General features: G+C 37.6%; 1 protein-coding gene across 3 annotated transcripts in view; it reads left to right on the top strand.

Annotated features, from left to right (window-relative positions):
* Positions 1 to 12884, top strand: part of FERMT2 (fermitin family member 2) — an 83087-nt gene that overhangs the window by 54710 nt on the left and 15493 nt on the right. For all 3 annotated transcript variants that reach the window (XM_032236605.1, XM_032236598.1, XM_032236612.1), the window contains exons 5-10: positions 2074 to 2299; positions 2390 to 2492; positions 3738 to 3845; positions 5694 to 5828; positions 9545 to 9594; positions 12058 to 12182. In XM_032236605.1, coding sequence (XP_032092496.1) covers positions 2074 to 2299; positions 2390 to 2492; positions 3738 to 3845; positions 5694 to 5828; positions 9545 to 9594; positions 12058 to 12182 — 747 coding nt within the window. The remainder of the gene's footprint in view (positions 1 to 2073; positions 2300 to 2389; positions 2493 to 3737; positions 3846 to 5693; positions 5829 to 9544; positions 9595 to 12057; positions 12183 to 12884) is intronic.

The following is a 12884-nucleotide window of genomic DNA, read 5'->3' as shown; positions in this document are numbered from 1 at the left end:
TTTTTTTTTCTAATTGGGAAAACAGCTAATATACATTGATTGCTATTTAAATAACACAGTATTATAACATTATATCAGAAACAGAGTATTAGAAATACAAATTATCTATATTTTATATATGCAGTGTAACTATGAAGTAAAGTTACAGATCTGTCTATTTTGATTGGAAAAATGCTGCTTAAGTGAAAGTAGAGGCTCGAGGCTTCCATCATTTGTATAAGAAAAGCTCTGATATTACACCCACATTGTTTTTCCACAATGCCTAAATCTATAGCAGGTAGCAATAACATATCTCCATGTTTCTCAACAATAAGTACTGAGAACCATATTGCTTTTGATATTTTAGATAATGCATGTGCATGAGAAATAATAGCCGTGAACAGCTGTATAATCCATTTATTTGTTGAGATGTATAAGCTGCCCAATTCAAAAAAGAAAAACCTCATACAGTAATAACTGAATGTAATATATAATTATAAAATGGAGAGCCAAGTACATAACAAAACAACCAAAAGGGGATTCTCACTCAGTTGGCCAGTAATGATGAAGGAACGAGCCAAGTTTTAATGGCTTTTCTAAAGGTGAGAAGAGTTGGGGCCTGAGTATATTTATGCCTGGGGTATCTTTCCAGAGGAGTGAGAGAATTTACAATATTTATAATCTGTCCTGAATTTTCAGGGCCCAGAGGAATTAATAAAAATCAAAGTACAGCCTTGTTTTAAAGCAGGGATGTCAAACTCAAGGCCTGGGGGCCAGATCTGGCCAGTGGGGTGCTTAGATCTAGCCCGAGGGGCCACTCTGGAAACAGTGAAGGACCGGCCCATGGTGTTTCTGCCAGCAAAAGCAGTGCTCGCGAGGGCTATGCATGGTCCTCCTGAGGTCTGTTTTCGCTGGCAGAGAGTTGCAGGAGGCCATTGTAGCTGAAAATGGAGCTTGTGTGCCCATTTTCACTGGCACCTCAGGCTACCACAGGTGCCCCCCTGACACGAGTGACATCATGCTAGCCACACCCACCCTGACCATGCCCATCCTGGCCCCCTGAGGTCAAACGCTATCCTGATGCGGCCCTCAATGAAATGAAGTTTGACACACCTGTTTTAAAGCCATTTAAATAGCATCTTCTAATTGTAGCTTTCTTCATTTAATTACCATATTTTTCAGAGTATAAGACGCACCTTTTTCCCTCAAAAAAGAGGCTGAAAATCTGGGTGCGTCTTGTACACTGAATACAGCATTTTTGCCTCCAGAAACCCCACCCCTTCATCAAAATGGCCATGCATAGCTTGTAGGAGGCTTTCAGAGAGTTCCTGGGGGCTGGGGAGGGCAGAAATGAGTGAAAAACAGGCCATTTTTTGCTCAATTTTGTCCCCCCCAGCCCCAGGAATACTCCATAAGCCTCCTAAAAGCTATCCATGTCCTTTTTTTGACAAAAAGAGCCCATTGTTGCAAAAAATGAGCCATTTTTTGCTCATTTGCCCCCCCAGCCGGAGCCCTCTATAAGCCTTCTAAAGGCTATTCATGCCCTTTTTTTAAAAAAAAGGGCCAGTTTTTGCAAAAAACAGACTGTTTTGGGGAGGTTTGCAGAGTGCAAAACCGTTTTTTTTTTAATTTGCCTCTTCAAAACCTTGGTGCATCTTATACTCCAGTGCGTCTTATACTCCGAAAAAATACGGTATACACTGTTTGGAGAACTTCTCTATCTATTGTCCTGAATATCCTACCATTCAGATTCGCTAAACGATCTAGGTTGTCTTATTACAAAAAAACAGAACGGATGGGGTTTTGCCTATCACATGTATATATTTTTAATATCTTAATCACATAGGTGACCATTCCATCTTTCTGTAACACTTTCCAAAACATCATCATATGGTCACAGTTTAAATTATGGACGCCATATGGACCTCATATTGACTTGTTCCTGTATATCTGACATGCAGTGTAGATATCCCTTCTTATTTCTGCAGTATTCACTAAAAAAATCAGTTCTGGAGTTATTGATATTGTAAGTCCTCTTCTGAATTGAGTGGACCAAGTATTAATTTGATTCTCTCTTATCTTTCTTCAATCTAGGGAACGTATATTCAAGTCCAGGGCTTTATAGCAAAACTATGACACCAACTTATGATTCTCATGATGGGAGTCCTTTATCACCAACTTCAGCTTGGTTTGGAGACAGTGCTTTATCAGAAGGAAATCCAGGTATCCTTGCCGTCAGCCAGGCAATCACCTCCCCAGAAATCTTAGCCAAAATGTATAAGCCACAGTCACTTCTGGATAAAGCCAAGATCAACCAGGGGTAGGTTTAAAAACATTAGTTTTGGAGCTTGTTTGTGCGAAAACATTGCTTTGTTATGACTGAGCTAATATTTTCCCCCTCTTTTGGAAGATGGCTAGATTCTTCAAGATCACTTATGGAACAAGAGGTGAAAGAAAATGAAGCTTTACTACTGCGGTTCAAATATTACAGCTTCTTTGATTTGAATCCTAAGGTATACAGTTATGTTAACTATAATATGGTGAGGATTTTCAGTGCATGTATGAGGGTTAGTGACCTGCCTGCATACTGTGATCACTATAGAATTTTTTCACAGAACTGCTAGTAAATTGTTCACTTATAAGACATAAAAAGCAAGCTAAAGGCCAGTAAAACAAATAATCTAATAATAACAGAATAACATAGAAGGGTATTTAACAGACAAAAACATGATCAGTATGCTAATACTAATTTCCAAATCACATTTTAAAAACTATGATTTTATTTGATACTAGAAGATCGATAATTTCAGTAATATTGTGGCTTCCAGGATTAGGATATTCCAAAGCCACAGCAAGGCTGTCTTCCACATCTCCATGTAATACAGGTAGTCCTCAATTTATGACCCTAGCTGAGACCAGAGTTTCCATTAATAAACAAGGCATGTGTCGTGGGTAGATGCATGCTTAGGAAATAATCATCAAAGGAATGGGATACCAAACAGATGTTATTAGTAAAACATTGAATTGACCTGTAAATCAGGCAGCAAGAACAATTATTTCAGAACTAAATTTGTGTGGATTTTTTAAAAAGTCTATTCTGAATATGTTGTATTCTGTGCTAATTGTATGCCTAACACGTTCCAAGATGGCAATTTTGTGCAGAATGTATTGCAGTAATCTAAAGAAGATGACATCTGTTATGGATTATTACGATTAGGTGTCTTTGTGCTGCGAAGGCTTGCAAGCCTCAGACTGGACATGCACTAATGCACTTCACTGAGGCCTTAAATGACAAAGACACATTTAAGAGTGTGTGGCAAAGCTCCACATTGTGCTCCTTCATGGAGATTGCAGCTTTTATCAAGAGTCTTTGACTCTGGATAAAACCTAAAAAGATGGGGAGTACCATTTAAAAGGCAGCATTAAGGCAAAGATTAATTTTGCATCAACTAGGGAAAATAAGATTGGAAGAGAGATAATTTCAGCATATTTGGAATAGATGGCTTATTTAAATTATAGCAGGGAAGGTTTGTACAGTTTTAGTTCCAACATTCCAAGTTTTCTGTTGGAGCACTGCATCTTCTGACCTTAAATGGTCTGTTATATTTCAGAGGGGCACATAGCATTCGATCAGCAAGTAAAAATGAGAACTTTGTAAAAAGTTTATTGATGTTTTTTTTCCAGAGTCTCTGGTAATAAGAACTGCATACTGTCCATAGGGTGGGTTATCAATGGATAATTTGGTTATGTCTCCATAGTATGATGCAATCAGAATAAATCAGCTATATGAACAGTCCAAGTGGGCTATTCTTTTGGAAGAAATCGAGTGCACAGAAGAGGAAATGATGATGTTTGCAGCACTGCAGGTAAGGATTGGCCCTGAAGTCCCAGGACTCTTTAACTCTTGGTTTTTGCTTTTCAAAGAATCCTTAGCAAATGCTAAAATCCTTGCTGTACTAAATTTCATATATTGCATGTATTCATTTTTTCGAGTTAGAACATTTTGTCCTAACACATATTGCCTTTTTTTCTGTAAAGTTTTATTTGAACCTTTTTAGGGAATCTAAAATAGATTTGCCTCCATTCAATGTCTCATGCAAAAGAATTTGGATTCTTTTTTCACAAACATGTTTGTACCTTTTAATTAGCTTTTAAGCGAAGGACAAGTACATTAGGTTACTGAACCACAAGATTCTGGCACTGAGCCTCTCAGGCAGCTGGTGATAATTCCTGGGTTTCCCAAAAATATCCTTGCCCCTTCTTCCATGTCCTCAGTCTGCAGTACATTTGGCAAACAAATTTATAAACACATTTAATGTATTTTTCATTGTACTTTCTCTTTCCCTTCTAAAGAAATTCCTTTCTATACTAGCAGTTTAAGGTGTCTCACATTGAACTGGTCTGTCTCTATGTATTATACCTAAGGCATAAAACCTAGGAACTCAAAAATCTCCTTGGATTATTAGAACTCTCTAGGTACAACATAAATCTTTGAGGGCAAAACAGATTGTGTTAACTGTATCTAGAACTGAATGAAGTTTTGTCATCAAAGCCACTTCCAGTCTCTTAATATTTTACCATGTGTGGAAATACTTAGCTGCCACTTAAAAGAATCATAGTTATAGATAATAAGCAACTGCTTGTTATATCCAATTTCATTCATTAATACTGAAGCATCAGTGGAAACACAATTACCTAGTATGAGAAATGGAAGGTTTTGTATCATGTAAGGTACTCTATTTAGTAAAATAGTAAAAAAGACTTAAGCTATTTCTTTCCCAGTTAATATAGGTATAGATATGTTTAAAGTTGTCATTAGAAAAAAATAGAAGTAAAAGGAGATACATACCTGGGAATACGCTTCTACAAAAAGTTATACTCATTGTAGTGTGCTAAGTGAAGAGACTATTCATCATGGAACAAGTCCTTTCACATAAAGAACATTATTTTTGTTCTAAATCATGGGTCCCCAAACCCCAGGCCACAGTCGACTACCAGGCTATGGCCCATTTGGAATTGGGTCATGCAAGTGGCGGGTGAGCCCATGCATGTGAGCAGCAGGCACATGCTCCTGTCTCTTGCACAAATGGAGCTGTGTACACGCTTGTGCTTGCCGCTCGCACCATCCCCATCCCCGCTAATTCGCCAATCCAGAAAAGGTGGGGAACGCTGTTCTAAATACTTCTTGTATAAGTGAAAAGGGAGAACGAGAGCTGAGGTGGCGCAGTGGTTAAATGCAGCACTGCAGGCCACTTCAGCTGACTGCAGTTCAGCAGTTCGGCTGTTCAAATCTCACCGGCTCAGGGTTGACTCAGCCTTCCATCCTTCCGAGGTGGGTAAAATGAGGACCCGGATTGTTGTTGGGGGCAATATGCTGACTCTGTAAACCGCTTAGAGAGGGCTGAAAGCCCTATGAAGCGGTATATAAGTCTAACTATTGCTATTGCTATTGCTAACTAAGGGATATGAACCTAATCATGATATCTACTGAATCAAAAAACATTGAGATTTATTTGTAAAATGAATTCTAGATTAAGAATTAGCTGAGTTAAATCACAAAGCATCTCCCACACTTGTCTTGTGGCTATCATTCAGATTTTTTATTTAGATATGATACCAAGTGCTATGAAGGCTACATTGTATTGTCACCAGCCTTTGAGCAGATCAAGAGGATTATACATGCTTACAATTATTTTTCAATTACTTTATTTCAGTACCACGTCAATAAATTGTCCATCATGTCATCTGAAAATCACTTGAATAACAGTGACAAAGAAGTTGATGAAGTTGACGCTGCCCTTTCTGATTTGGAGATTACTCTGGAAGGTGGGAAGACCTCTACAATTCTGGTAAGATCTGAGAAGTAAGAGCTTAATGTTTTTCCCAAGAGTGTGAGACTAATAGTCTGGACACAAGAGAAACAGTCAAACTGCTGGTCATGTATGGGCAGTTTGAGAAGAACTTAGTTCATAACCTAAAAAATAGGTTTTTCCAGAATCTGGAGCATCTTTAACTGAATTAGGTAAAATCCTGCTAGTCCTTTTCATTGACTATTCCATATTGAATTCGTAAACTACAGGTAATCCTCAATTTATGACTGGTCAGATTAATCCCTTGTTTTGTTTTTGGAGTTAAATGGTCATTCACTTACATCCACATCACATAACCATGGTCACATGACTGCATTTTGGGTACTTGGCAAACCGCTCACCTTTATGTCTGTTTGAAGCATCCCATGGTCACATAAATGCGATTTGCAACACTTTTGCCAGTTTCTGGCAAAAAACAGCCATTTGGGAAAATGGGTTTGCTTAATGACCACTCTGTTTTGCTATGTTTACAACCGTTGGGGGAAAGAAAACAGTCATAACTTCAAATTTAGTCACATGATGCCTCAGCTTAAAACCTCAGCATCTTACAACCACAATTCTGGGCTGAATTGCAGTCATAAGTTGAGAATTCCCTGAACTGCACAAAATCATTGGGCATCTTCAGTAGAGTAATTGAACTGACAGAAAGCAGATTGTTAAATTCCACTTGCAAGCTCTCATAGTAATACAGAGAGTGAGCATCTGGCCTACAGATGCTATAGAAGTCTCCACTTTGCATGTCTACCTGAAACATTGGTGCAGAATGTTAATGCAGTGGTACTTTCTGGTTAAAGCATTGAATTGATTCTCACTTAGGCCTTCTCCCCTCTTTCCTAGAAAAGCAGATAACCTGAGATGCACCCCCTTAGAACTTGCCCTGTGCAAGCATTACTGTAGTGACTGAGAACTCTGTACTAGCCATGATTTGCATAGGGCCATTAATTTCAATAGGGTTTGTGAGAAGGCTTTCCTAATTGGGGAGTATGTTGTTTAGTAAACATTTAGGGTGAAATGGAGACTTGGTGCCAAACCATACATCTTTTGGAGTTTGTTTATATAGTTCAATTTCAGAGTTTGTCCTTTAAGGACACTTATGCGAAATCAGCTCTGCCAAGGAATTTTAGGGTATTTTTGCCAAGTACGTCCTCGTGGACTCTCTTGGACTGTTCACAGGTCATTTGGGTTTTTTTCCCTTTGGAGCTGCAGCTTCCACTCCAGCCACATGAAAACCCTACTCTCTTGAACTTTTTTATGCACAACTGTTTACCTAAGATGAAAGAAAGATACTCTTGATGTGTTTGTTCAATTTTCTAAAATCTGTAAACAAACTTCCAAGATATCTGTAAATAGGCAGTGGAGTCTGTGCAGAAGTTTTAGTAAAATATGCCATCTGTCTGTGTTTCTTAGGATATAAAGGTTTTGCCGTCATTATCACTACTGTTATAAACCTGGAGCAAAATAGTGATAAACTGCTTCTAAATTGTGCCCCCCAAAAATAACATGGACATGTCCATGTAGCTTCAGTTAGGAAAAGATTTTGATTTGGTTAATCTGCTAAATTTTGGTATTCTAGTGGAGGCGCCGTTCCTTTTGCACATTTAAAGCCTATTGCTGAGGAGACCGTAACTGAAATTGTGCCTGTCTCCAGAAGTGGGGTGGGGATAATCAGTGGAAGAAATTGAGAGTTCTTTTAAAGAGATTCCAAGAAAAGAAAAAAGAAAAAAAGCCAAAATGAGTAATTATAGTCATCTAGATTACACCTAGATGACATGAGGGAGTTTAACATCTTGCTCTTTTTATCTAGTAATGTATTTAAATAAATGGATGATATTGCAAGCTTCATTTTTTAAAAGCTTCCGCTCTCCATCAATCCAATATAGTACAAGTCGGGAAGCTACCTTAACCTTGATTCTTAAGTTTCAGTCAAAATGAATCATGCTCTCTTATCCCAGATTAGATCTGTTCTTTAGCAATGCATGCATATTTGGACATATGAAGAAAGAAAAATACCATTAGCTAAGCAAAACATAGCTCTGTGTGCAGATCAGTGGAATTCCCTTTTCTGTCCAAACTTTAAAGACCACTGAATTCTGTATCTGTAGAGTTACCAAATTTGAAGGAACACTCTTGTTAGTAAAGGCAAAAGCTTCTCTTTTCTCAGCAAGGGAAAAAGAATAAGCAGAATCCCGATAGAGGAGTGGTTGAGCCCACCTGCAGATCTCAAAGCACATGGCAGAATCAGATCAGTTCTTTTAAGAAAAACAATTATAAATGTAAATATAAGAATATAAATTTCAGGTTGTGATCCTGGTGCCAGGGGCTTAAGGATGCTCACATAAATAGCAGTAGCACTTAGACTTATATACTGCTTTACAGTGCTTCACAACCCTCTAAGCAGTTTACAGAGTCAGCATATTGCCCCCAACAATTTTGGGTCCTTATTTTACCCACCTCAGAAGGATGGAAGACTGACTCAACCTTGAGCCTGGAGAGATTTGAACTGCCAAATTGCAGGCAATAGAAGTAGCCTGCAGTACTGCACTCTAACCACTGCGCCACCAAGACTCATCCTAGCTGTTCTCATGAGATCAACTAAGTGGCCCTTATCTTTCATAAAAAATAAACTTTCATAGAAACAAGCTTTTGTCTATCATCTTTCGTAGAAAAGCCCAGCTTGGAAAGATGCTCACCTGTCCAGGAAAAAAAAAGAGAGCGATTGAAACAGCTTTTATTTTCACTCTTCTTTTCCTCTGAAGAATGTTAATGGGCTTACATAAAGCCCAAGGGGCCTTCAAGGCAAGGAGAACAAAGAAGTTGTTTCTATACAGGATGCTTGCTATCCATATGAGATAAAAGCTTGATATCCCGGAGGAGGGGCCAATAATTTTGACAGGTATCCATGACTACAGTTATGCAGTAAATGCTGCACTTGTGATTCCAGATTTGTAACAGCTGAGTTATGTTAAAATTGCCCCAAAGTATAAGTCCATAGTGCTACATCTTGAAAAATGAAGTAAAACTAAAACCCAAGACTATAGGCCAGGCTAGATTAAAGTTACCGAATTCCTACTTTAGAGCACATGTAATTAGGATACCTTAGTTGCAGATTTATATATAATTAACTGGGATTTTCATCAGAAAAAATGATTTATTTTTCAGTGAATAAATTGTGAATGATGGACCAGATTCTTTTAATTACTGACTTACATATAGCTCACAACTGCATGATAATGTCACTGTGTTTCATCTTTTGAAGTAATGGTGATGGCTGTGATTCTTGATCCACATATCCTTTAAGTGAGCAATGTCTTGAAATATGCCTCAGAATTTTGAACATAGATTCTCTGTGCAGAAATGATGACCAAAACCTAGATAGTAAGAAATGAATGCCAGCCATAGAGGAAAGTTGAGGAATCTTTCTTCCATCTTTAAACTAGTTTAGAAAAACAACTAATTTATTATCTTTTCCAGATAATGTGATTTTCTAAAAATGTAGATTTATTCCTATAATTCTTTTTAATCAAGTTTCTTCTTCATCCTCAACCAAGAACATTGTCTTATTTTGAAGAAACTGTGTATCCATTTAATCAGCCTAAATTGATTCTTCCAAATTGTTTGCTTCTCCGCATTCTCTTTCAAGAAACCAATTTCAGATCCTGGCAGATAAAATATAATGGCAGCTGTCTTGTTTACAGGGTGATATCACTTCCATCCCGGAGCTGGCAGACTACATTAAAGTGTTCAAGTAAGTACTGTCTGGAAATCTGGAAGAAACAAATCAATAAGCTTTATAATAAATAAATAGGTTGTAATAAATGCATATCTCTTAGTGTCTAGAACAAGGTTTCTCAACCTTGACAACTTTAAAATGTGTGGCTAGAGAATTCTGAGAATTGAAGTCCACACATCCTAAAATTCCCAAGTTGAAAAACACTGATCTCGGTACATAAACTTGGAACATGTTTTCTTTAAAAAATTTTTTTAGAGATTTTAAAATCTTTCCATCCTTTCTAGAATGTTTCTTAAATTGCAGGGCTAAACCTGAAAATACATGAAGTCCGAAGAGTAACTGTGCTGCAGAAGCTGTGCTGCTTGTCTGTAATGACTAGAAATACATTTGCATATTGATTTAATTTACATTGTTCAGAATTTTACTTTAGGCAATCAAATAACTGGAAAATATGAAAATGCAGTCATTTGTGATTTGCTTGATTCCTATGTGTCATTTCTTGCTTCTTTGATCCATAAGGAGTGAATGTCATTTTTTGATTTCTAAAGACAGTGATTGGGGCTGGCATTTTCTGCAGTTATCCTAGAACAGAGGTTTCCAACCTTGGCAGCTTTAAAACTCTGGACTTGAACTCCCAGATTTCTCCATACTGACTGGGGAATTCTACAAGTTGAAATCCACAGGGTCTTAAAGTTGCCAAGGTTGGATACCCTTGTTCTAGAAATAGGGATGATATTGCACAGTTTGAAGTATTAGTCAAGTATCTTTCTTGTATTTTATGAACATATAGATAACTAAATAACATTGTAGTTAATCCATTCTATTTACACTGCCAGAAAAAACAAGCTTTGGACTAACTTTGCTTCTCTTTAGTCAGGTTTATTTTTACTTTTAAATAAGACTTTTCTTGAGGGAAAAGAATAGGAAGAATATTATCTTGGATCTGAACATGTGAAAACTAGAAACAGTTGTGTCTGGATTTGGGTTAATATTTTGGCAGGCTTAGCTGTGTTACAAATGAATACCCGACCATACTACGGATATGAGATGAATTTTGGAACTGGTACAAAGAGTTGTTGAATTTTGCAGAATTGACAGGAAGAACAGTTGAGAGGAAATAGCATAGAAACTATCGGTACTTTTGAAAAGAATTCCAAAATGGCTTTGTCAGTTTTGTATTTGGAACCATATAGGCAATACTTTCTCCTTTCTGTTTTCTTTAATTAAGTAGGGAAGATATACTTGCTCTCCCATTTGTTAGTAAGCACTTCCTTTTGATAACTCCCATTACATAATTCATCACTTCTTAGCATTGCAGTTTTTAAGATAGATCTTATTTTAAGGCACTTTGAATGATGAGCTTGAGTAATGATTTGATTTCTAATTGCTTAATGAAATGACCACCAGTTCTGGCAAGTTGTTCTCTGTACTTAACGTATCTCAATAGGCTTTTGTAGAGTTGAATCCTCTGTACCAAAGAACTTGTGTTAATTATGAAAGAGAAAGCAGCCTAAAATTCTGATTCAGAGGGAAATCCCTGCAAAATCACATATTGAGGCACAAAATAAGTCTATTTTCTTATAAACAATAACATTTTGCAAACTTCCTGTCCTCCAGAAAATATTTTCATACTGCTTTATCTGTCAAGGATTTCCTGTACATCTACAATAGCATTCTAGAATGCATTGGTGACACTGTTATTTTGCTAAAATGCTGCTCTTGGGTTTTGAAGCTCAGGTGTTTTATTACCTCATACAAGATGGAAAAAAAGTCAGCCTATAATATGCGACTCAGTTTTGCTGTAGCTGTGTGTGGCATAGAGCAGGGGTGTCAAACTGGTGGTCCACAGGCCAGATGTGTTACCTGCAGGCCATGCCCACCCCAGCTCTGTGAATGGGGAAACCGTCGTGAAACATCATGTGACAACGTAGCGAGTTTGACACCCATGGCATAGAGAATAAGTGTAAGCAACCTGCAGTTGTATAACATTATTGTATCCCCATGAAGAATGTCTTCTCCTCTATATAGCAGCCTCCTGTTTGATCTCTTGTTTAACATAATCATACTGTTTTCGATGGAGTGAGGTCTTTTAAATGGAGCATCAACCTTGAGAACCTTTTATCACTTATTTGGCTGGTGTACCACTTGTGGCCAATTTCAGTAATAAGATACCCTAGCAATAATCAATCATTCAATTTTCACCTTGAGACTGAGCTGTAATTTGCTCTACATGGGGCTGAAGGAACCAGCTCATATAAATCACTTTGCACTAAGTTGAGAATCTGTGACCCTTCTGATTGTGCTAAAGACTAGTTCTCAGCGGCATTCCCCATCTTTGACCATATTAACTGGGCAACTAAGAGTTGTGATTCAGCAGCAGCCAGAAGACCACAAGTTTGTGTGAGGCAAGAAATGAAAAGCTGTTGCAAATGTACCTCCATTTCATTCAGTGGTAGTAATTAGTTTACTACTTTACAGGCCAAAGAAGCTAACATTGAAGGGTTATAAGCAGTATTGGTGTACCTTCAAAGACACATCTATTTCCTGTTTCAAAAGTAAAGAAGAATCTAACGGGACCCCAGCTCATCAGATGAATTTGAGAGGTAACAGAGCAAATGCAGTTTTGGTGATCTTCTCATCTCTCCACAATTGAGCTGTATTTTAAATTTGCTTATTTTGACATTTTCCTGACCTTGCGATAAGATGCAAATATTTTCTTACATGGCATTTCTCCAGGATGACTCTGCATCAATCACTCACTCACTGAAAGGCAGGATTTCTTTCACACTAAATTCTGGGAGTCATCAGAATCAGTAGAGAATCACTTTGTCTTTTGTGGTACAACCGGGGAACTGAGGGATGAAGGGATTTAAATATTTTGTGGAGCTGCGTGTTCCTTCACGTGCATAACAACCCCCCCCCCCCAAAAAAGAGGTTTGTTGGTAATTTAATGGCAAAACTAGGTGCAGAATTATTTGATTCAGCAAAATGTTGCCTAGTTTTATAATGTCTGTATTTGTTCAATGTAACATACGGCATAAAATACAAATAAAAAGAAAGTGAGAACGAAATAAACGACTTTAGCTCAAAAATTAGGAATGTTTTATCACCCAATAGAACATTCTTTTTAAAATATATTTTCCTCCTGCATTAGTGTGCTGAGCGCGCACACACACACACACACACACGTGCCCACACAACTTTATTCAGATAGGGACAAAGAATTTATGCTGCATAGGACATTCCTCTGGCTACTAGCTCTGTTTGTATTCCACAATAAGCTATTCCAGTTTAATGGATTGTGC

This window comes from Thamnophis elegans, chromosome 1 (genome assembly GCF_009769535.1).
Source record: "Thamnophis elegans isolate rThaEle1 chromosome 1, rThaEle1.pri, whole genome shotgun sequence".
NCBI lineage: Eukaryota > Metazoa > Chordata > Lepidosauria > Squamata > Colubridae > Thamnophis > Thamnophis elegans.
This window is presented reverse-complemented; position numbering and strand designations above follow the sequence as displayed.